The sequence below is a fragment of the Mustela nivalis genome (genome assembly GCF_964662115.1).
Source record: "Mustela nivalis genome assembly, chromosome: 1".
In the NCBI taxonomy this organism is placed as follows: Eukaryota; Metazoa; Chordata; class Mammalia; order Carnivora; family Mustelidae; genus Mustela; species Mustela nivalis.
In genome coordinates, this window is record NC_139020.1 from 207,095,637 (window position 1) to 207,119,694 (window position 24,058).

At 51.9% G+C, this 24,058-nt stretch overlaps 1 protein-coding gene across 10 annotated transcripts in view; it reads left to right on the forward strand.

Moving 5' to 3' along the window:
* CACNA1A (calcium voltage-gated channel subunit alpha1 A) overlaps positions 1–24,058 on the forward strand; it is a 285,358-nt gene that overhangs the window by 195,114 nt on the left and 66,186 nt on the right. For all 10 annotated transcript variants that reach the window (XM_082729516.1, XM_082729517.1, XM_082729519.1 and 7 more), the window contains 9 exons: positions 3,690–3,899; positions 6,953–7,065; positions 8,270–8,382; positions 8,520–8,651; positions 8,947–9,019; positions 11,043–11,160; positions 11,322–11,389; positions 14,625–14,731; positions 16,401–17,210. In XM_082729516.1, coding sequence (XP_082585642.1) covers positions 3,690–3,899; positions 6,953–7,065; positions 8,270–8,382; positions 8,520–8,651; positions 8,947–9,019; positions 11,043–11,160; positions 11,322–11,389; positions 14,625–14,731; positions 16,401–17,210 — 1,744 coding nt within the window. The remainder of the gene's footprint in view (positions 1–3,689; positions 3,900–6,952; positions 7,066–8,269; positions 8,383–8,519; positions 8,652–8,946; positions 9,020–11,042; positions 11,161–11,321; positions 11,390–14,624; positions 14,732–16,400; positions 17,211–24,058) is intronic.

A 24,058-nucleotide genomic window follows, 5' to 3' on the forward strand; every position in this document is an offset into this window, starting at 1 on the left:
ATGAGGAACCTAATGGCTGGCTGTGTGGGCTGGGAGGTATTTGGTTGTAAAGCAAAGAAAGCTTCATGAAGGAGGAGTTTTTAAACTGGGTTTTATGCAGAATGGGGTGCATGTATCCATTTATGAGGGCTGCCATATTTCAATAGCACAGACTGGGAGCTTAACAATAGAAATGTGATTTCTCACTGTTCTGGAGGTGAGAAGTCCAAACTAAAATCAAGATATTGGCAGGGCTGTGCTGACCCTAAAGGCTTCAGGGGAGAATCTGTTCCCTGCCCCACGTGGCTTCTGGGAGTGTTGGGGATCCTTGGCTTCTATGTGCATTACTCGAGTCTCTGCCTCTGTTGCCACGTGGCCCTCCTGAGCACCTGTGTGGCTCTTTTCTTCTTATAAGGACACCAGTCGTGGGATTTGGGACCCACCCGAATCAAGTGTGACCTTGTCTTAACCTGATTACAACCGCGAAGACTCCTTCCAAGTAAGGTCGTGTTCTCGAGTACCAGGCATTAGGAGTTCAGCACATCTCTCTAAGACACACAGTCCAACCCACAACTTAGGCAGGACCTATTTCCATTTACAGAGAATTTTAAGGACCGGTAAATTACCCAAATCCCCAGATCAAGCCTTGGTGGTGACAGACTGTTGTCCTCACCAGAGAACATTCTAGACTGCTACTGGCCACCTGTAGCTCTTGATCCCTTAAGTACAGCTGGTGAGAACCAAAATGTGCTTCATTCTAACACATCAGATCTGAAGTCCTAGTACAAAAAAAAAAAAAAAAAAAAAAAAAAGGTGTAAACTATCTCCTTAACATAGATTTATACTGATGCTATGAGGAAATTATAATATCTTGGATCTGTTGGGTTTCATAAAATCTCTTATATCTTTAAAGGGTGTATTAAATTTTTAAGGGGCACCTGGTGGCTCTGTCATTAAGCATCTGCCTTCAGCTCAGGTCATGATCCCAGGGTTCTGGGTTCGAGCCCTGCACCAGGCTCCCTGCTTGGCGGGAAGCCTGCTTCTCCCTCTTCCATTCCCCCTGCTTGTGTTCCCTCTCTCACTGTGTCTTTCTCTGTCAAATATATAAAATCTTTTGGGATACCTGGTGGCTCAGTGGGTTGGGCCTCTGCCTTCGGCTCAGGTCATGGTCTCAGGGTCCTGGCATCGAGCCCCACATCGGGCTCTCTGTTCAGCAGGGAGCCTGCTTCCCCTCCTCTCTCTCTCTGCCTGCCTCTCTGCCTGCTTGTGATCTCTCTCTCTGTCAAATAAATTAAAAATCTTTAATATATATATATATATATATATGTATAAAATCTTTTAAAAATGTATTTTTAAGATCTAAAGATTGCCCACAATTATAATTCCAGACCACAGAGAAAAATAAGAGATAAGGATGGTTCAAGGTGGAGCATGAAATACAACACAGATGACAATACACAGGTACAATATAGCTAATAGAGACCTAGCATGTAGTAGGTGTTCAATTAACATTTGTTTCTCTCTCCCTTCCTCGTGAGTGCTGGGATTGAGGGATGTGTCTCCAGGCCAGTGATCAGGAAAAACTTGCTCTATAAGTTGGTGCATGAACCAGATCCTCACTGTAGCTCTTGGGGTTATAGAAGATTATCATGGCCAATAAGCATACTGTGCCAGCATCATGCTAAGGTGCATTCCTCCCCACAGCTCTGTGAGGTAGGAAGTGTGGTTGTCCCCAGTTTACAGATTGAGACACTGGAGCCCCAAGATGCAAGGTGACTTGCCCAAGGTCATTTGGTGGTTGGTGAAAGAGCCAGCTTTTCAGCGTGGCTCCACCAGGAGTAGGGATGGGGACCCTCTTGCCCAGTGACTGAGCTCTACCCCAACTCTCTTTCTCTCCCTCCTCCCCACGGAGCATTCGAACCTGACCTGAGACCTTCAAGAGTCTCATTTCTCTCTGCCACACCCTGTGGATGCCTGCGGGTCTGGGCACACCTTCGGGAGCTGCAGAGACCGGGGCCAGAAATGTCCCAAGTGGGAAGGCCCTTGAAGAGCCACCCTGGGGTTCTCAATGCCTGTGAGGTCAGGCGGGTGATAGACATGAGATTGGGGTCCAGCCACCATGCCTGGCCCGCTGCTGCTGAGTAGAATTTGGTGACCAGGAAGGAAGTGGCATCCTGCGAGATGTCTGCCGTGTCCCGTGCCTGCCTGGTGGGATGGGGTTGGTGCACAAGCCGCGTGGACGAACGCGTAACTGGACACATCAGCTAATGGATACGTGGGTCAGTGAACAAGCTGTGAACAGAGGAAGGAGTGAAGGAGCCAAAGCACAATAAACAAACAAATGAGTGCCACTGAACGTTTTCAAGAAGAAATCATTTAGAAGATTAAAACAGCTCATCCAAAACCGAGCTCCAAACCGCCCCACAAACCCGTCCACACTCACCGCATGGCAGCTCTGTCCCTCCAGGGGCTCAGACCCAAAACCTTGGCTCCTCCCTTTCTCTCATACCCACCCTTGATCCCGCAGTGGGTGTTGACTTCTCCGTTAAGTAACACATCCCTAATCTGCCCACTCTTCTGCTTTCTCTGCCACCTTAGAGCCAAGTGGCGTCATTGCTGGCCTGGACCAGGGCTGTCGCCTCCTCTCTCTTCCTGCCCTGGCCTTCCACAGTCTGTTCCTCCCATGGCTGCCCAGGGGTGCTTATGAGCACCTGAGTCAGGTCCTGTCCCTCCTCTGCTCAGACCTCTGGGGTCCTCATCTCATTCAGAGCAAAAGCCCAAGTTCTCGGCACAGCCCATAATGCACTGCTTGCTCCACACTGTCCTCTTCCTGTCCTAACCACCTCCTTCTCTCCCCCTCAACCACTCCGCTCCAGCCATACTGGTTTCCAGATGCCACTCCCCAAATATGCCAGGAGGCATATTGCTGCCTCAAGACCTGTTAACTCTCCCTACATTACTGAGATGATTTAGGTCAACACCTTCACCTTGACCGCTTGACTTAATATGGCAGATTGCCCCATGGCCCTTCCTGGGGTTCCCCATCCCGTTACACTACTGTTTCTTTTTCCCCCAAAGTATTTTATAACTTCCCTCACACTACTAATTTACTTTTTATTGTATTTGCTGTCTCTCTCCCCAAATGGAGATTGGACCCAGAAAGCCAGGGCTCTGTCTGTTAACTAGTGTATCTGGAACACCTAGAAGAGAGTCTGGCACATAGTAGATGTTCCACAAGTAAAAGTATATGCAGGCAGATCCCTTGGAGGCTCATTCCTCGGTGATCATGCCTAAAGTGAGGTGTCCATGAAAACTAGGGTCCGATTCACACCTCTTCCGGGAGGCCTCCCAAGCTTGAAGCTCTGCTGCTTGCCTCTGCACTGAGGGTCCTGAGCTCGTTCCTCATCCCCCCCTGTGGTATGACCCCCAGAATCATCAGATGTGACCAGGAGAAGGAGACACAGAAAGTTGACTCCATCAGCGAAGAGCCCTCTGCCTACCCCCGACATCCAGAGCGCTCGTTGGGTATTTCCGCCTTCCTGTTAGCTCCATCTCTGGAAAGCTAAGCCCTGGGTCATGATCATTCCCTCGGGCCAGAGTGCTCACCGGGGAGGCTAATGGATCCCCTGGCCAGATTCCGTGCCTGGGCCGCACATCAGTTAATTTCCTCCACAGGAACACCCTGACATTCTCCATCCTTTCCTTGGCAGGGTCTCCCTTCGCCCGAGCCAGCATTAAAAGTGCCAAGCTGGAGAACTCGACTTTTTTTCACAAAAAGGAGAGGAGGATGCGTTTCTACATCCGCCGCATGGTCAAAACTCAGGCCTTCTACTGGACTGTGCTCAGTCTGGTAGCCCTCAACACGCTCTGTGTTGCTATTGTTCACTACAACCAGCCCGAGTGGCTCTCCGACTTCCTCTGTGAGTACCACCCTGCCCTGACCCCGCCCGCGCCCTAATCCCTTCCATAAACCTTTTCCCTTTGTCCTCCTCCAGTGGGTGGTGGTGGCGTGTGTTCCTACCTTGGCTCATGTTGAACCTGTCCTTTCGATTGGATGTGTCTGTAACTGCTACCACAATATCAGAGCTCAACTCCTTTGGGCCTGGGGGCTGGAAGCTGGAATTCGGGCCACCAAATACTGCAGTGGTGCTTTTTTAGGAGAGAGCCATAGGGGTGAGAGGGGCATTGGAAGAGAGACAGAAAAGGATTGAGACCACAGGACAGCCAGATAGAGACAGAAACACACATCTCACTAATGGGCCCATTTCTGAGGATGTTAAAATAAGTAATTTGTGGTTGAGAGATGGGGATGCTTTAGGGACAAAGAGTGGCCCTTATGTTGTCCCCAATCTCTCTACTCATTTCTGACACTCCCGGCTTCTCTCCTCTTCTTTCAAACCTTCTGCCTTTCCTCTCTTGCCCTTTTTGACTTCCTTAAGCCTGGAATTCATTTCTAGAAGATCTCCTCCAACAAGTGTGAGGGCCTCTTTCTCCTTCAGTGGAAACAAGGACCCCTAAGGAAGGCTTTGCCCCACTGGACCTATTCCCAGATTCCAGGAGTTAGCATAAGACAGTATCAGAGTCAATGGCCAGGTGGGGGTGAGGAGTAGCAGTGAAAGGTAGGGAGACTTCTGACTAGGATTTAAAAAACAAAGAGTTCTGAGGAATCAATAAGAATAGTGTCTGGGCAGTGCGGAAGGCGAGTCCATGCCCTGGCTCGGACTTCTGAACCCTAAGAGAAGATTTCCCTAAACCTTTTTGCCTGCTGGCTACTCTCCTCCTGCATGTTTGTGAACTTAGGTCTGTGGCTTCTTTCCCCTTCTGACCTGATTTGGAATTCACCCAGACAGCCACTGGAGGTAGTCTAGTCTTCAGGCTAGAGAGGCCCGGAAGCCTGGTCCAGGTCATTGTTTCCTTGTAACCTTTCTTGTTCTCAGTCACATTTGTTGACCCCTCAGGACACCCCCCAGGGACCAGCTCTCCTTCTGAGAGCCCTGACCTAGTTCCAACCTTAGTAATTGCTTTGGTCCCCCTCGAGTCTTACAAATGAGGACTCTTTACTTCTTGTCTTAACCTCTTCTGTAGTCTATTTTTAATCTCCTATATTCTCCACACTAATCACTTTGCTCTGTCTGTCCTGGTTCAGGAGCAGGGGGTTGGAACTTCCTGCCCTGGGACTCTGTGTCTGTAATGGTCCTCTAATTATCCCCAGTTGAGAAAACTGAGACACAGAGAGGTTAAGTAACTTGCCCAGGGTCACACAGCTAGTAAGTGACAAAGCCAGGATTTGAACCTAGAATCCAAGTGGTGTCTGATGACAGATCCCTTCCCTGGTCACCAGGTGACCTGGATTCTCAGTGTCTGCACTGCTCCTAACTCATCATGTGACCCCGGACAAGTCACTCCCATCATCCATCAGTTGAAAGCATCTTCAGTTATAAAGCACCCTTTTCTTTTATTTGCCGCTAAGAAATAAAGCAGTGCTACCATCTTAAACTGGGACATGTCAATTTTAAGATATACCCTGAATTCACAGATGTCAAACTGAACAAAAGTGTTTGTCTTGGAATCAGTGAAGTGTGGTAGTTTCTTGGGGTCTTGAATTTCTCATCTGGAAATTGGAGTTGACGGCCCTGAAAGTTCTTCCAGACCCACCAGTGCTTTAGACAATTCTCTCAGGTCTTGTGCATTGCCAGAAATCAGGTTTCCATGGTAACTGGGAAGCAAGCACCTCAGAAACTCTTAAGTACTCCCAGAGTTGTTTCTGGTGGTTCTTAGAATACACCAGATGTTGTAGACATATTTCCCTCACTGATATCTTGGCCTGATGATCTTGGAGACCCTGATTTCCTTCAGATCCTAGGAGCTCCCTTGAGTCCAAAAAACTAAGGGGAAGTTTCAATCAGGAATGAGTATGAAGGACCTTGACAGTTCAAACCATCTCTTAAAAGAATGGTATAATAAATACCCTTGACTTTCAAACGGAATTAGTTATGTGACCAAAATTGACATTCTTGGAAGTTTTGGTCCTCCAGCTTCCTTTTTATATGTTTTCTTCCCCTCAGACCCCGCCATATCCCCTATTCCCATCCACTGGGTGAGTATCCATACCCTTCCTGATGACTCATCTTCCCACCCTACCAAGAAAGCTCTCTGAGAAAGGGTCCTGAAATTAGCCATGTCTTTGCTGGAGCAAACAAATTATGTTACCTTATGTTACCTCTCTCCAGGGCATTTACACCATTATGCCTTCTCAACAAAGAACAAGAATGCTTTATCTTGTTCAAGACTTTTAGACATCAGTCAGACAGGATTTTTCCAAGGGACCTCAGATGGGTTTTCCAAGTTGGTAGAAAAGCTGTACCTTAGATGGGCTGCCCTTGAATCTCCAGCTAAATCCCCGACACAAGGATTACTAAAAGGACACCATTATGATTTCTATTTCTATTTTTCCTTTCAAGCTCAGGAATATAAAAGGGGATTGATCATCATTCTTAGATTATGACACACTAACATCCTGGGACCATTGTTATTTTATTAGTTAGTCAGTTAGTTTGTTAGTTCATTAGTTTTAAAAACATGGTAAGCACCCAGGAACCCACCAGCCATCACAAAACCTAGGTCCTTGGCCATGTCCCATGTCCAGCTGTTATCACTGAACCAGGGCAAAACTACAAGGTGGAAAGCCACGGAACTTTTCTTCACTCCTTTTTAAGATTAGTCAGGCCATGGTGGGTTGGAGGGTGGAGGGTGAGCAATTGTTGTTCCTCCCCTTTAACAGAGGAGAAACTGAACCCCATGGAAAGGAAGCCTTGCATAATCTTTGGCTGAGGCCACCAACAACTGTCCTCTGTTCCTGCCTCCCAGGCCAGAGCAGGACAGGATAGCTATTAACAGGAAAGTCAAAGCCACGGGGAACCACCCCCACCCCACAAACCTAACCTCCTCTCTGTTTCCCCCCACTCCTTTCTAGACTATGCAGAATTCATTTTCTTAGGACTCTTTATGTCCGAAATGTTTATAAAAATGTACGGGCTTGGGACGCGGCCTTACTTCCACTCTTCCTTCAACTGCTTTGACTGTGGGGTAAGTGCTCTGGTTGGTAAGGAATTCATTTCTGCAGCTCTTACCTAGCATGGCTGAGGCCTGGGGACATCAGAAAGGGAAGGATAGGGGTCATCCCTGGATGCGAGAGCCTCAGCTGAATGCGGAAGGAATGAGAGGGCAATCCCAAATATTGGTGGAGATGCAGAGCTCCCAAAATATTTAGCCAACTGCCAGTGGGAGGGAGGTGTGCAGACCTTCCTTTGCAGGGGAGACTTGGCGATTCTAGGGGTTCATGCAAGAGCAACTCACAAGAATGATCTGTGTGGCTGTGTTTGTAACAGTCCCAAACCGAATAATGCAACATCCCTTTACAGTAGCACGGATAAATAAACAAGTTGTGACTTAGCCATATAATGGAATTCTCCACGGGGATGAGAGACAACCAGCAACAGTCACACCCAACAGCTGGGTGAATTTCACCTGCATGGTATTGCACAAAAGGAGGCAGACCCTGACAAAAATCAGTCCGTACAGCATGGTTCTGCCCATGGGAGTTCAACTGGATAAAATTAAAGTGTATTGGCTAGGGATGATGCTTCAAAACTTTAAAAAGGCAAGGACCTCGAAAACATTATGCTAAGTGAAAGAAGCCAGACCCAAAAGGTCACATACTGCATAATTCCATTTAAATGAAATGTCCAGAACAGGCAAATCCATTGAGACCGGAAGCAGATTAGTGGTTACTGGGGCGGTGGAGGGATGGGGGCAGTGCTCATGGGGTTGGACTCCCTTTTGGAGGCGATGAAAATATTTTGGTAACTGGAGAGAAGTGAAGGTCACATAACTCTGTGAATGTGCTAAATGCCACTGAGTTGCGTGCTTCGGATGGTGAGTTTTGTCTTATGTGAATTTCACTTCCATTTTTTAAAGATGCTAGGAAATGGTTATTACAAAATTCAGGGATGGTGGTTATCTCTAGGGGTCTCTCGAGGCTTCTGGGGTGTTGACATGTCCTATTTCTTAATGGAGATGAAAGTTACATGGATCTTCACTTTGCAGTTGTGCATTTCAGGAATTCTTTGCTCGGTGTGACCTATTAATCAACTTCAAGAAAGAGATGAGAGGAGTCTGAGACCCTCCCCCTGTTTCCATCCAGGGGCTAGCTTGGTTGGATTCCTGCAAGCTTTAGAGCCAGGGCATGTTTTCAAGGTCCCTGGACACAAGACCAGGTTCTCTGTTCTAGGTTATCATCGGGAGCATCTTCGAGGTCATCTGGGCCGTCATAAAACCCGGCACATCCTTTGGAATCAGCGTGTTACGAGCCCTCAGGTTATTGCGTATTTTCAAAGTCACAAAGTAAGTCCTTGAAGCTCCCTGGCATCCCAGCAGGGGTGGGGATGGGGACCGGGGCTGGAGCCCCCTCCAACGCGGTGGGAAGTGGGCTCAGCTCTCCTGTCCTCACCGCCCCTCCCCCACCTGGCCGCTGTTGGCAGGTACTGGGCATCTCTCAGGAACCTGGTCGTCTCTCTTCTCAACTCCATGAAATCTATCATCAGCCTGTTGTTCCTCCTTTTCCTGTTCATCGTTGTCTTCGCCCTTTTGGGAATGCAACTCTTTGGCGGCCAGTAAGTGCTGAGCAGATCCCCCGACTTCTGCTTGCCTCAGGTCAAGTGTCCCCAGACCCAGGTCCAAAGCATCCAGAGACTCAGGCTCACCTCCATCCCTCAGACCACCCTCCGCATGGCCTCGATGTCCAATGCACTCACCCCGGGGTACCAGTCAGGGGCCCCGGGTACCAGTCAGGGGGTCCTTCTGGAGAACAGAGATGCTGGAGATGTTGCCCTGGAGACAGGATGCTGAGCCAAGCCCTCAGAGCACCCAGGGTGGGGCCAATGTGAAATGCGTGTGTCCTCCCTGCAGGTTTAATTTTGATGAGGGGACTCCTCCTACCAACTTCGACACTTTTCCAGCAGCAATAATGACAGTGTTTCAGGTACGGTCTTCACCCAGCCCCACGGGAGATGCCCCTGGTGTCAAAAAGTTTAACGCTCCCATTCAGTATACAAGGGGCTTCCTTAAATCCCTCTTTCTCTGCTTTGCCTTGCCCCTCTATTTTAAAATACAGGTTTTATCATTAATTCAGATATGGTGAGGCCAACAGATCAGTGGACCACTGCCATTGGACAGACAGCTTGTTATACTTGCAGAACCCAAGAGAGGGAGTACATGCTTGCCACACAGGGCCACACTGGGAAGCCCCAGGGTGGGTCAGGAAGGAAAGGGAGGGGGAACACGAACCCAAGGCTTTGACTGTGGTTTCTGCAAGAGGGATCGGCGAGGCAGGCTAAGCAGATTCAGAATTGGCTAGTTTGAATGATCTCAGTGGGCTCTGGGCATCAGGGCTGTCTTGCTTGGGTTGGCTGGTACCCGCCCTGAGTGCCTAGGGCAGGGGATTTGGGGCTCTAAGTGTAAGAGCCTCTGGAGAAAGTGGTTGGGAGTACAGGCTCTGGATTGACTGGTTTGCATTTGAAAAGCATGCTCACAAGCAAGTTGATTACTCTTTGTAGGAATTAGCCAGCCCTAATTCCCTCCAAGGTCAGCAAGCCATGGGCCCCCCTTGTCAAAGCATCAGAATAGAGGAAGTAAAAGACAGAGGGTAGCAATAGCAATAGGCCCATCCTCCTCAGATTGGAAGACATCCTGATCCCATATTCTAAGGCAAATAGACCTTTGAGTGGTCTCCCCAAACCAACTTCTGCACCGACGTGGACATATGCCCTGACATCTGGGACTATCCTGGCTGGGACCTCTAGAGCCTTTCTGGTAGTTTCTGCCTCTTTGGGGTGAGGGGGACAGAGAGTATATGGAAAGTATGACTTCACTCTCTCCCACTTCTGGGAGGGTAATTTCTAAATGAGACCCCCTAGACCAGGGTTGGAAAAGGGCAACCATCCATGAAGTTCTGAGCCCCCATATGCATGACTGTTAGCAGCCGTAATCACCACCCATGTATTTTTAGCACAGGGCTTCTTGTCCAAGAGGGATTCTGTCCTCCAGGGACACTTGGAAGTTCTGGAAGCACTACTGGGTGTCACAGCTCTGGGGGAGGGATGCTGCAGGCCTCTGGTGGGTGGAGGCCAAGGCCGTGGCTCAGCTCCCCACCATACACAGGACAGCGCCCCCGCAGAGAGTGACCCAGTCCCAAATGTCAGCAGCACAGAGGCTGAGAAGCCTGCATTAACGGATTGACATTTTTGGAGTTCTTTTATATTTACTTTATCCTAATGAAAATATTATAAAGGAGGGAAGCCGGATTTTTTTTTTTTTTTTCCCAATGAGCATGGCATCCCATAAGCATCTGGATAACTTATCTTAGTTCCTGCATCCCTGTACCTCATGTGTCCTCTGGTCACTGGCTCCCGCCCTGCCCCCAGGCCCAGCAATCCAGAAGGACCAGTGACAATGTGGTTTAAGTGACAGAGCTTGGGAGGCTGGAAGTGCGTGACCAGGGCGCTCACGGGGTCTGTTCCTGGGTAGGACTCTCTTCCTGGTTTATAGATGGTCACCTCCTTATCTGGCCCAGAGAGAGAGACAGAGCATGTTCTCTGGTGTCTATTCTTAGAAAGAACAGCGCCGATCCTATCCCGAGAGACCCACCAGCGTGTGACCTCACCTACCCCATCCCCAAATACTGTCCCATCGGGGCTGAGAGCTTCAAGCAGTGCATTTAAGGGCCACAGCTCCCATCTGTAACAAATCCCTTATCGCACCAGGGAAGACAGAGTTGCAGAAAGATTTGTGGCTCCCCCAAGGTCACCTTTTCCTAGAAGCCGGGCAGAGGGCCCTCAGGACAGGGATGGCCCTTCCCACTCACAAACGAGATGAGGACCCCACACACACACCCAAGACGAGGGCCCAGGGAGAGCCACCGCAGGCAGGTTCCAGCCCCCCAGCTTCGTCTCCGCGCGGCCCGTGGCTGAGAGGAGCTGGCTGTGTGTTTCTCCATCTCCTTTCAGATCCTGACGGGCGAAGACTGGAATGAGGTCATGTATGACGGTATCAAGTCTCAGGGGGGTGTGCAGGGCGGCATGGTGTTCTCCATCTACTTCATCGTGCTGACGCTCTTCGGGAACTGTATCCTCCGTGGGGGAGGTGGGGCAGGCCTGGGCGGCTGGTGGAGCAGGTGGGCGGCGCGGAGAGGGTGCTGGGGTGGGGGGGGGGGGGATAGTTACCCGGGAGGTTCCGAGTAGCCAGGGTCCCAGTGGCGGTGCTTTCCCTGACTCCAGCGCCTGCAGACACCCTCCTGAATGTGTTCTTAGCCATCGCGGTGGACAATTTGGCCAACGCCCAGGAGCTCACCAAGGTGGAGTTGGTGGGAGAACATTTCTCCCTGTGGCAAAGTTACCACCCGCTCGTGGCAGATCAGGACTGGGCTGGGCGTGGGGGCTGTGGACAGGGTTAGAGCTTTCGCCTTGGATGCACTGGGCCAGGGAGGAGGCCCACCCTCTCCCCGAAACAGACTGTCCCGCACCAAGTGGATCCCACAACAGAGGAGGTGGAAGGCGGTTAAGGTAGCAGGTCTGCCGCAGGAAACAGATGGCAGACTCCACTGGAGTGCCCCTTAGAGGGAGTGGGCGGCATCAAGGGACCTCCAAGGAATGGTGTAGCCCCCCGGTTAGCAGGCACTGTCACCACCCTAGAGCTGAAAGGATAGGACAGATGGACTAGAACCTGCATAGGGTCCTGAGGCTCAATGCCTGAACCCGGGAGCTTGGGAGCTGGCCAGACTTTGCCTCCAAGTGACTGGAGTAAAGAATTAATTGATGCTTACAGTGCCAGGCATTGCTGCCATCTCCCTTTTGCAGAAGGGGAAACTGAGGCTCAGAAAGGCCAAGTCACTGGCCCCAGATGGTAGGATAATAACAGGTACTATTTATAGCATCACACAACGCATGTCAGGCACTCAACCCGGTTCTTGCTATACAGTAAGTGCTCAATAAAGGAAGCCTGTGTTAGTCACGAGGCACGATCTGGCCCTAGAGCTTTCACTGGGCAGAGCTTGTAAAAGGAAGGCTGGGAATCTAGGCCTGGCAAGCTCTAGAACCTGAGCTTTCTACTACAGGCTCTGCTGGCTTTAGCTGGAGCCCCAGCTGGAGCAGGAAAAGATACAAAATAACAACCACAGTGAGAGATGGGGATTTACTCTGCTTCCCATTTCATAGATGGGAAAGCTGAGGTCCAGAGGGGTTCAGTGGCCTTGCCGCATAGCTAGGAGCTGAGAAAGGAGAGATGTGAGGCCCTCAAGGAGCAGAAATGAAGGAAGAGCAGAAGAAAATGAAGTCAGGAGACAATTTTGGGAGACGGGGCTGAGTGTCCTGATCTGACCACTTCCCAGGTGGTAAGGTTGCTGCGAGAAGTCCAGTTTTCAGTCCTATCAGTAATGTTGAACTGCCCCGGGCAAAACTTTCTGGTGGATGCCCCCTTCAAGTAGCTTCACACTTCCCTGGTACTCGGGTCCAGCTCAGCTAGGCACAGAGGAGGCAACATAACTTTCAGTCACACAGCTCACCGCCCTGGGATAGCCCGTGAGCAGGGCTGTGGGGAATGGTTATACAGGTTGTGCATTGCGCAAAGGAAGCCAGGCACCTATTTTTGCAATTTGAAAGGAGGGTGTTGGGAAACAGCCCCATCCCATTAAGAGAACATGTGCAGAGCCTTTCTGTCCGCCCAGGAGGGCCAGGCCTAGGGCATCCCTCCACTTCATGGCCCCATCTCCCGAGCCTGGAGGTGTTGAACCGAATTGAGTGGACGCTGCCAAACCCTCCATCTGTTGGCCCTGGCAGGAGGGAGAGAGAGTTTCCTGGGCCCCGCTCCAAAAGGGGGGGAAATCGGAAGTCTCTGCTACCCCAAGCACACGGCCCCGGGCCTGGTCACCGTGGTGCTGGCTGGCTGCAGGGGCTGATCAGACCTTGTGCTCATCCAGGTTCCATGAACCTATCCTCAGAGGTTGTCTCCGGGAGCGGGTGCGTCGGGAGGCTGGGAGCCGGGGAGCAAGAGAGGCAAGACAGTCTTTGGAGAACGAACATTCTCTTCCAGACCCACAGTGATTCCTTCATTTATTCCACAAGCATTTCTTGGGTCTTTCATACGAGGCAGGTACCCTGCTAAGCCTCTGGGGTGTTTCATCTCATTGAATCTTCACAGAAACCCCAAGAAGCAAGTTTACAGGCTGTGTCATTCATCCAAAAGCATTTATCGAGCACCTACTGTGAGCATGGCCTGTTCTAGGAGCCAAAGACGTGGCAGTGAACAAAAGAAGCAGAAATCCCCCCGCCCCCTCACTGGGGCTGATATTCCAGCGGGAGAGACAGACAAGAAAGAAATTTGTCAGATGGGGAGAAGTGCTGGGGAGAAGAGGAAGGGAGGGAAAGTCGGGGAGAGTAGAAATTTTAGGTGAGGCTGGTGAGGCCTGGAGAGGAGAGGCAACTTGCCTGACATCAACAGTAAGCAGAGGAGCTGGGGTCTGAAGCCAGGTGGGTCTAGAACTTGCGTTCTTTGCCACATTCACGGCTGCTTAAACTTGACCCATGCTTGATACCAACCCGCGTGCTTGTTGAAGATGCAGATTCCAAGGCCCAGTCCGGGCTCTCCCGGGGGCCTGGGAGTCTGCATTTGCAGTGCCACTAAGGCGGGTGGTCCAGGGACTGGGCTCTGAGAAATGCTGAGTGAGGTGTCAAGGAGGAAGGGAGGCCTTATGAGAAGGGGTGGCCGGCCGGGTCCCACCTCCATGTTGTCACTGGCAGAGTGTCCTGATCTGACCACTTCCCAGGTGGTAAGGTTGCTGCTTGCCCCAGAGATCCCCGCACAGGGGGAGAGGCGTCCTGCCGTCAGCATGACTCTTCTTACGGGTGGGTTCATCTCTGGCCATTTCTTTCTCGTTGCTTTTTCTTTGCTTTTTCTTTGTTGGCTTTTCTGTTTTACGAATGAGGCCCTGCATGAAGGCTGAAGAAGGATTTAAAGCCCCAAAACATCTTTTTCTGTATGTATTTTTAAAACCTCTTCCCCCATCCTCCTCCTCTCTGAACCTAACCGGCTGAGAACATAAGCTCCTCTCCTGATTCCCCTTCTGGAGGCTGTCGGCGGTGCATGGGATGGGCCATGGGACTCCAGGGGGGGATTTTCTGCACGTGGGGGGCTAGTCAGTGTTTTTAAAAAATCTTGGTTCAGAGAGCACAACCCAGAAGGTAAAACGAGAGGAAAATCTCTGCCTTAATTTCTGGCTCATTGAGACAAGGCGCAGAGAAATCCCCGTTGTGGGGAAGGAAAGGTCTTTTTTCCTTTTGTTTTCTCCTGGCTGTGTGCCAAAATAGGGTTACTAACGAGCTGGAGGTCAAGGCTGCACATCAAGGGGGTGGCCGTGCCCTTGACCAACATTGGGCTCTATTCCTTTCTGTGGGCCTCAGCTCTGGTGGGTCAACCCCCAGGCCACATCTGCTTCTAAATATTCCATGTGTTGCCGCTCATTAGCCGTAGGGTCTGAGGGGAGGCCCCAAGGCCTAGTTCCTGTTTTGTGAAGGGGGACTCCGTGTGTCTTTTAGGATGAGCAAGAAGAAGAAGAAGCAGCCAACCAGAAACTTGCTCTACAGAAAGCCAAGGAGGTGGCGGAAGTGAGTCCCCTGTCGGCAGCCAACATGTCCATAGCTGTGTAAGTGCCCCCAAGTCCAGAACACTCTCTAGGCTCCTCAGCCCATACCCCCTCCCCATCCATGATGTGGGGGCAGGGAGCAGTCCCCAACAGGGTTGAGCTTTAGAATGAGGGACTTCTGCTCTTCCATACCCTTGTACTTGATGAATAGTTAATAAGCACTTCCTTTGTGCCAAGCCCTGTTCTAGCTGTTGGGGAGACAGCATTAACAAGAGGTTAAGGGGTGGAGGGCCTGCTAGAGCTCAAGAGAGGTGGACTTTTAAATAAAGTTGTCAGGGCAGGCCTCCCTGAGAAGGTGGAAGGAGGTGAGGGAAGAGCATACCAGGCAGCAGGAACAGCATATACAAAGGCCCTGAGGCAGGAAGAGTGCCTGTTGTGTTTAGGGAACATGAAGGGGGCCATGGTGACTGAAATAGAGGGAGGGAGGGAGGGAAGGGAGTGGGAGGAAGTGAAGACAGGTGGCAAACATCGTGCAGGGCCTTGTGGGTAATGGGCAGGACTCAGACGTTTGCACTGAGTCAGGGGGAAACTATAGACCGTTCTTGAGCACAGGAAGGCCAGGACCTAACTTGGGAGCTCACAGACGCCCTCTGGCAGTTCTCAGGGAAACAGACTGTGGGGAACAAGGTGGAAGTCAGGGGACCAGGTTGAAGACTACATTGGTCCCTGCAAAACAGATAGTGGGACCAGATTAGGGTGACGGATGTAGCCGAATTCCAGACAGATCATGAAGGCAGAGAGGACAGAGTCTGCTGGTGAAGCAGAGGTGGTGAGGCGGTGGGAGTTGAGGTGTCTCGATAAAAGGGAGATTTGTTGACCCCAATACTCTGAACGGTGCCTATGTCGGATGTCCCAGGGACTTTACACACTGTGGGGTGGCGCATCACGTGACGGTGGGAAGGGGGCTTTCTTGGCCAAAGCGGAAGGAAGTGGCTCTGAAAGGGGAGCCTAGGAAAGCAAATAATCAGACCAGTGAGTTTTGGAGGATGGTCTGTGGATGGTCTGTATAAAACTATCAGTGCACACAGAAACCCTAGAAGAGTCTGTAATCTCCAGGCTGCGCTCTGGCCTGGCCAGCAGTCCAGCAGGGGCCCTGTGGGTAAATCGGCAGCTGCAGGTAAAGAGGTGCTGTCCCCCAGACTTCCAAGTACCCAACCCAGCTCTCCCTGGGACCACCCAGACCTCCCATAACCCAGAACCGAAGGCTCCTGCAGACCCCGTGGACAATTCCAGAATCTGCTCCAGGCCAATGTCCTTTTGATTGGCTGTCTCAGAAGTTAAAATATTTTTAATGTCAAGGCTACATCCCCAGGGGGTCATGTGCTACAATTTGAAAAGAGTAGAGGGGACAACAGGGTCGCCCATCTGGGCTGAGAGCCCCCATTAGACAAAATATGCAGTCAGACCAAGACCCCTTGCTGAATGGAGACACCCACCTGGGCTAAGGCACTTGCTAGGCCAGGATGTCCAACCAAGTTGAGTTTTCTGCACAGGCTGGTTGGGCGGAGATAACCAAGCCAGGCCAAGATACCCTTCTGAGCTTCGAAGTGCCTCGGGCCAAGACCACGTGGGCTGAGACGCCCCCTGGGCTGAGACTCCCGTTAGTGGGAGCAGCCAGAGGAGGCCACAGTGCCAGCCGTGCTCTAAGCCCCGCGCCCTCCCCTTGCAGGAAGGAGCAACAGAAGAACCAGAAGCCCACCAAGTCGGTGTGGGAGCAGCGGACCAGTGAGATGCGGAAGCAGAACCTGCTGGCCAGCCGGGAGGCCCTGTACAACGAGATGGACCCTGATGAGCGCTGGAAGGCCTCCTACGCCCGGCACCTGCGGCCGGACATGAAGACGCACCTGGACCGGCCGCTGGTGGTCGATCCCCAGGAGAACCGTAACAACAACACCAACAAGAGCCGGGCCGCCGAGCCCACGGTGGACCAGCGCCTCGGCCAGCAGCGAGCCGAGGACTTCCTCAGGAAACAGGCCCGCTACCACGACCGGGCCCGGGACCCCAGCGGCTCGGTGGGCCTGGACCCCCGCAGGGCCTGGGCCGGCAGCCAGGAGGCCGAGCTGAGCCGGGAGGGGCCTTACGGCCGCGAGTCGGACCACCACGCCCGGGAGGGCAGCCTGGAGCAGCCGGGCTTCTGGGAGGGCGAGGCCGAGCGGGCCAAGGTCGGGGACCCCCACCGCAGGCACGTGCACCGTCCGGGCGGCAGCCGGGAGAGCCGGAGCAGCTCGCCCCGCACGGGCGCCGACGGGGAGCCGCGACGCCACCGCACCCACCGCAGGCCAGGCGAGGAGGGCGCGGAGGACAAGGCCGAGCGGAGGTCCCGGCACCGCGAGGGCAGCCGGCCGGTCCGGGGCGGCGAGGGCGATGGCGAGGGGCCGGACGGCGGTGAGCGGAGGCGGCGGCACCGGCACGGCCCTCCGGCCGCCTACGAGGCGGACGCGCGGAGGGAGGACCGGGAGCGCAGGCACCGGAGGAGGAAGTAAGTGGGGATGACCTCGAGGCTGGCTGGTGGGTGACAGTAGTGGTAATGATGCTGGCCCCTGCGGAGCATCTCAGTCTTCCTCCGCCCACCCCATTGTCACAGATGCGGAACCTAGAGGCCTTTGGGCTGCGGGCCCAGGGTTCTACCGCCACTAAGGGGCCTGAAACTAGGCCTTCTGGCCGCCAGCCTCTGCAGGCTCACCATTTCCCCCTTGTGCATCTCAGGGATAATCTATGAGAAATCCTGCCAAACCCCCTACCCCCCAAATTCTTCAGCTCTTCCATGTACTTGCTGTGTGATCGCGGGCAAGTGACTAAAGATCTCTGGGCCTCAGTTTTCTCAATCTGTAAAATGGAGATGGTGGGATCAAATTGGGTCATGGCTGGAATTCAAAGAGATAATTCATGCAAAAGGCCCGAAGAAGAACAGCTGACACGTAAGTGCTGGGTAAAAGTAGACCATTTTTAGCTGTTAATGAGTCAACCATCTTTTTACCTGATGCTATTCCTGAGGGATCTGAAAAGCCCCTCCGGGCCCTCAGAATTGAAATGAGAGCAAGGCGGAGGCTTTCTGAGGCCCCTTGCAGGCCAGCACCCTACCCAGTAGCAAAAGTGTCTTTGTTTTCTTAATATTTTGTAACTGTCCTGTAGTAACGCTACATACAGGAGCCCAACCATGTTGAAACAGAAGTTGTTCTTATTTTCACTGACATCCTGTTTGTCTTCATTTATATCACCACGAGGGGATCATATTGGCTTTTTAATGATGTGTTTAAGTGGCTCTGTTATATGACATGGGCACTGGGCCAGCACTTACCAAAACTGAATGTGTACATGAATCCCTAGGGATCCTATTAAAATACAGTTTCTAAATCAGTGGGTCTCAGGTGCAGCTGAGATTTTGCATTTCTAAGGAGCTCTCAGGTGAGACTGATGCTGGTCCAGGGACCCCACTTTGAGTAAGGAGGGTCTGGAGGACAGAGTAAAGTGACACAGGGCCCTGTGTGCAGAGGCACCACGAATGAGCGTGACAGGTGCCGACGCTAGCTGGCTCTGGGTGGTGTGGGCAACTCAGGTGACATGAGGGGGTTGCCACCAATATGGAGATCTTCCAAACTGGAGAATACCTCTTGGTGAAGTTCCCTGTGAAATAGTCTAGTCTTCCTTCAATGTGTCCAGTAGTTGCATTCCAGGAAAATAGGGAGTGTATTTAAAACATACAAGAAGTGTCTGGGTGGCTCAGCCAGGTGAGTGTCCAGCTCTTGCTTTGGGCTCAGGTCATGATCCCTGGGTTGTGAGATCAAGCTCCACGGCAGGCTCTGTGCTCGGTGGGGGGTCTGCTCGAGATTCTCTCCCCCTCCCCCTCTACCCAGACCAGGCTCCCAACAGGAGCCATCTGAAAAGGGAACAGACTGTTCTGGGCTGAGAACAGCATGTGCAAAGGCCCTGAGGTGAACCAGAAGGAAGCCGGTTTGCAGTTTGGAAGGTGAGGAGAGAGTGGCAGACAAAAAAAAAAAATGGAAAGAACAGTGATGGATCAGCAGGACCTTGAATCCTCCCAGGGCAAGGAGAGGCCACAGAAAGGATTTTTAGGTGGAACACAGTGTTTAGAACATGACTCAGTGATTCACCGATGCTGTTCTTCTCCCTCCTGCTGGTATTACTATTACTTGTTGCTATATGACTCCTGTGATCGAAGGAGGCTGAGTGACAGGGATGGAATGTCAGCACAGCCTGGTGGTGAAGAGCAAGAACTCTGGAGCCAGAGGTCACACTCCTGCCTGTCACCTCCCAGCTCTGTGACTTGTAGCATGTCCTTTCCCATCTCTGCACCTCTGTTGGCTCATCTGTAAAGTGGGTATGAGAGCGGTCCTACTGCCGAGCGTAAGTGGAAGGTTCAGTGGAGTTAATATATGTAAAAGGCTTTGAATCATGCCTGGTGTATAATAAGTGCTCAGTGAACGTTAGCTATTATCACGGTAAAGATTATTACTATGTACTCAATATATCTTAACTATGTGTAGAGGTGGTAACAGCAAGCATTTTGGAAGTATTAGCTATTACTCTTACTATTATCATTTATACTGTTAAGATTTTCTCATAGAGGCACCTGGGTGGCTCAGTCAGTTAATTGTCCGACTCTTGGTTTGGGGACATGTCATGATCCTGGGGTCGTGAGATCCAGCCCCACGTTGGGATCCGTGCTCAGCACGGAGACTACTCTGGATCCTCTCTTTCCCTGTCCCTCTGCCCCTGCCCCACCTCTCTCCCTTCCTCTCCCCCCCAAAAAAAAAAAATTCTTTTTTCTCATCAACAGACATAAAAAACAACTTCATATCCATAGCCTGTAGAGTGATCACTCCAGCCCCTTCCTTTCACAGATGGGGAAACTGAGGCCCAGAAAGAAGAAGAGATTTTCCCAAGGGCAGCTCGCAGATAGCAGTGGTGTGATAAGAATGCAGTGTTCCCAAATCCCACAGATGGCCCCTGCTCCCCCTCCCCTTTGGAGGAAGAAACTATCTCCCCACTCCCACCCCAGACCTGCACCAGGGGGCCGCTCCTATTACCATGTTAATGGACGCACTCGAAGCCCTGGCCAGGAAGACATTATTCTCCTGGCTTATGAAAAGAGTCTAATGCTCGTTGGAAATAGAGCTTCATGAAGATTCAAACACTTTTAGAGAGAAAAAATGCAAGACAAGGCATTCATCTGCTTTAAAAAAAAAAAAAAAATCCTGGCCAAGAGAAAACTTTAATCACGAATGTAATATACTAAAAAGACATTCAGTTCTCCATGGTGACAAGCCGGTGGCCCTGCCTAAGGGGTCTGCCACCTGCCTTTTTCCTTTTTATCATTTCTTCGGCCTTTTCCCAGATCCACGCTGTGTATTTCATTCACCAGAACATGGATAATACACATATAAGGGTTCCCTTTCGATTCCCTCTGCCTCTTCCTGGATTACACCCTCTCCTCCCCAGCTTTAAATGGCCTCCCGTAGCTCTCATAAGCTCACCCCAGTGAAACGTGGACGTAAGCACGTTCTGTCATTCATTCTACATCGTTCTGTAGCCACTGACCCCAGATCCCCCACCCCAGGTGGCTGAGCCCGGTGGCACCCCAAGGCCATCAGAGCGAAGGTGGAGATGTCCCCCACTCCCAGGAAAACGCTGCGGGTCGCAGAGTGGCTGCCGCTCCCCAGTAGCCAGGCAGTGCCTCCTGCTGGACGGGGCTGAGCAGAGGCATCTCTTGCCAAGACCTGCACCACCCTGGAGTTAGCATCTGGGCTCTCTGCGCCCTCCTTCCCCCTGCTGCCGTCACCGTGAAACCCACTCCCCAGAAAGAGCAAAAGGAGATCCTGGACCCCTGAGCCTCACAGAATCTATCCTGCCTTAGAATCTGTAGGACCAGAGTCCAGTCCAGCGCAACCCTTTCCGAGCTGGGTGACATCTGGCCTTTGCCTCTCCTGGCCTCAGTTTCCTCCTCTGTAAAATGGGTCTGATCCTAATCCCATGTCCAGTGGTGGTGGATATGGGGATTAAATGAGCTAATACACAAAGGTCCTTAGGACATAGTGGCACCAGGAAGCAGAGGAGGAGGCACCATCCTCCTCTGCATCGGGGGCCTTTGCACGCCCGGGAAAAGGTGTCCATGGCCCTTGGCAGAAGGACGCTGAAGTGATTAGCTGGCAGAGAGATGCAGGGCGGGACAGGGTTATGCAACCGGCTGCCTATTCTGGGCAGCTGATGCACATCCCCAAGAGGGAAGGGGGAAGGGGCCTGACTTCAAAGTTTTCTGCCCCTTTTGAGTTCTCCTTGGAGACGCTTGGCAGTGAAGCCTCCTGGAGACTAAGGTGCGGCCACTGCGGTTGAGCTGGCTCCAGTTTCTCAGTAGACCAAGCCGGCCGAGGGAGCCAAGGGCTCCTGGTCCTGGGCACGAGGCTGCCATCCCCGTGGATGCACCAGGTCTCAGCTGTGTGTTCTTTAGTGCTGGCCGAAGGATCTAGGTTCTCTCGGAAGTGGTAATTTACCCGAACCTGCTTTGTGCTAGGGATGGCTATCTCTCCCCACCGCCCTGCAAAATTGATAAGAGCAATGAGAAAATACTCCCAACCAGATTTTCCTCTCATGAACAACTTCTCAAAAAGGACCAGGAGTGGGTTCGAAATAGGAACCTATTTGTGGGCTGCATGAGACATTGGGGAAATACGGGTGGAGACTTGATTTACTCCGTGCCATTACAGCTGACGCACAGTCACTCTCCGGGCACCATACGAGGTTCCCAGGGCTGCTGGCGTCCTGGAGGCTGGGTCCTTCTTGAACAACAGATGCATCCCTGCACATCTGACCTCCAGCTTCATACCGCACGACCCACCCCTTGGCCCCTGTGTCCTCTCTCCTTCTCTTCCAAGACCATCCAAGACCTCTCTCTCCCCCTCTCCAGACCTTCCAAGGACTGGTCATGGCATTCAGGGGCCAGCCTGATCCAGGATAACCTCATCTCATGATCCCTTTTGTAAAAGGATTTTTATTTATTTGAGAGACAGAAGGAGAGAGAGAGAGCACAAGTGGGGGAGGGGCAAAGGGAGAGGGAGAAACAGATGTCCCGCTGAGCAGGGAGCCCAACTCGGAGCTCGATCCCAGGACCCTGGGATCATGACCTGAGCTACCCAGGTGCCCCTTATCCCACGATCTTTAACTCAGTTATGTCTACAAAGGCCCTTTCTCCAAATAACGCCACATTCACGGTTTCCAGGTGGGCGTATCTTTTGAGAGGCCAACATTCCGCCCATTACAGTCTGCCCTCTGACCCCCGCCCCATGCCAACATCCCCAGAAGTCTTGGCCTCTCACAGTATCAGCTCAGAAGTCCTACAGCCCATCATCTAACTTGGGTATGGCTGAGACTCTGGGGCTGAGCCACTTAGAGGCCAAATCTCCTCCCATCTGTGGACATGAACTAGAAGACAAATTCTCTGCCGGCAGAATACAGGGGTAGGATGAGCACAAGGTAGACAGCCCTATTCCAAAAGGGAGATGCTGAGAAGGATAAAGGATCACTAGTCACAAGCAGGTTCTAAGCGAGGCAGGGCAGATCCCAACAGGTTCCGGGCCCAGGAGTTGCCTCATAGAGACCCAAGGAGGTTACCACGCACGTGTGTTGGATGAAGAACAAGGTTGAGTAACTTGCCGATGGTTTTGCAGCCACTCAGCTCCAGGATCCCCACTTTAGCCGCCCGGTCATAGGGAAGGCTCTGCTACTTTATCCCCAATATAAAGACAAGGGACTTGGGGCTCGGAGAGGTTAATCGAACTACAGAGGGTCCCACAGCTGGTGAGGGGCTTTGCTGAGACTCAAAGCCAGGCCAGTCTGTCTCACTCACATGACTGAGAAGTGAGAAAACCGGCTGGGCCTGCCCTTCTCCCCGTGCAAGCTCAGAGACGCAAGTCTGAAAATAAAATCCCTCGTCTCTCTTCCGCTTCCCAAAAACACCGTGGACTTTGGCAAGTTAAAATGCAAAATTAAGACGAGGAAGTGTTAGGTGGATTTAGAGTTCCAAACTGGGCGTGGGTTTTCGTGCCTACCATCCTACCTGACCTCCCAGCTGGTCAGTGAACGTGTGCAGCCTGAGGACATCGTTTTCTACTATGCCTTGGCCTCTCCAGGACTCAGTTTTCCTCACCTGCATAATGGGACTAATAGCACTGCCCACTTTCCCCAGTGATTCTAAGGATTAGAAGATCTGTTTATGTCTGAGAGGCATGTTATGTCTGGCCCACAGCAGGTGCTCAGTGCGTGTGAGCTATTATGAGCTGAAGCGGAGGATACAGGAAGCAGAATTGGGGTTGCCTTTAAGAAGAGCCGGAGAGATAAGTTTCAGATTGCAAAGCCCTCCAGGGAGAGACATCGTTGAGATTATAAACAATACATGTCCGGGGGTTCCCAGGGCACAGGCTTTGCTGGGACCAGCGCCCAGGAACTAGGGAAGGACAAGACCCCTCATCGGAGGACCCAGGGTCTAAAGGGTGGTCTAAAAGCAAACAGAGCATATTGGGGTCCAAACCCTCAGGGAGCTGACTGGGAGCCAGGTCTTCCTGGCACAGGCAGGCAGAGCTGAAGCCAGCTGAGGATGGACATGCAGCCAGCGGGCACCAGTCAGGACCCAGACCCCCACCACCCTCACCGGGGCCACAGCTCCTGGGGGTGCCCAGCAAGCTAGGGGTGAGTCTCCAGATGGGAGGAGGCGGGGCCTGACGGGAGGGCTGGGACCGTGGGAGTTCAGGGCTTCAGTGTCCTCATCTGAAAAGTGGGGGCATCTACTTATTACTTGACAAAAAGTGACCAAGCATTTGCCGTGTGCCAGGCCCCATTCTGGGCACTGGAATCACAGCTGTGAACAGAAAGACAGAAATAAACCACTTGCCTCCCAGAGCTGATGTCCCAAATGGCAATGGGGTAGAAAAAGCCCAGCCAAGACCCTTAACATGTTTCTCTTCTCCCCAGCTGCACCGAACACTCAAGACTCTTCTGTCCGTCTGCACGGTGTTAATTATTTGAGTAGTTGAGGCACCAAATTCCTACCCGCCTTGTCTCCCCCACTCTCCAGCTGCAGCCATACCAGCGTCCTGAAACTCCATGAGCTTGTCCCCGTTTCAGGACCTTTGCACTGGCTGTTCCCTCTGCCTGCAATGCTTTGGCCATCACACTTGTATCCCCATGAAAAATTATCACGTTCACTTACCAGCTGTGTGGCCTTAGGCAAGAGACTAAACCTCTCTGAGCTTCATTGTCCTCATCTGGAAAATGGGGCTCATTATCTAGCTGAGGATGACGGGGTTATTATAAGCC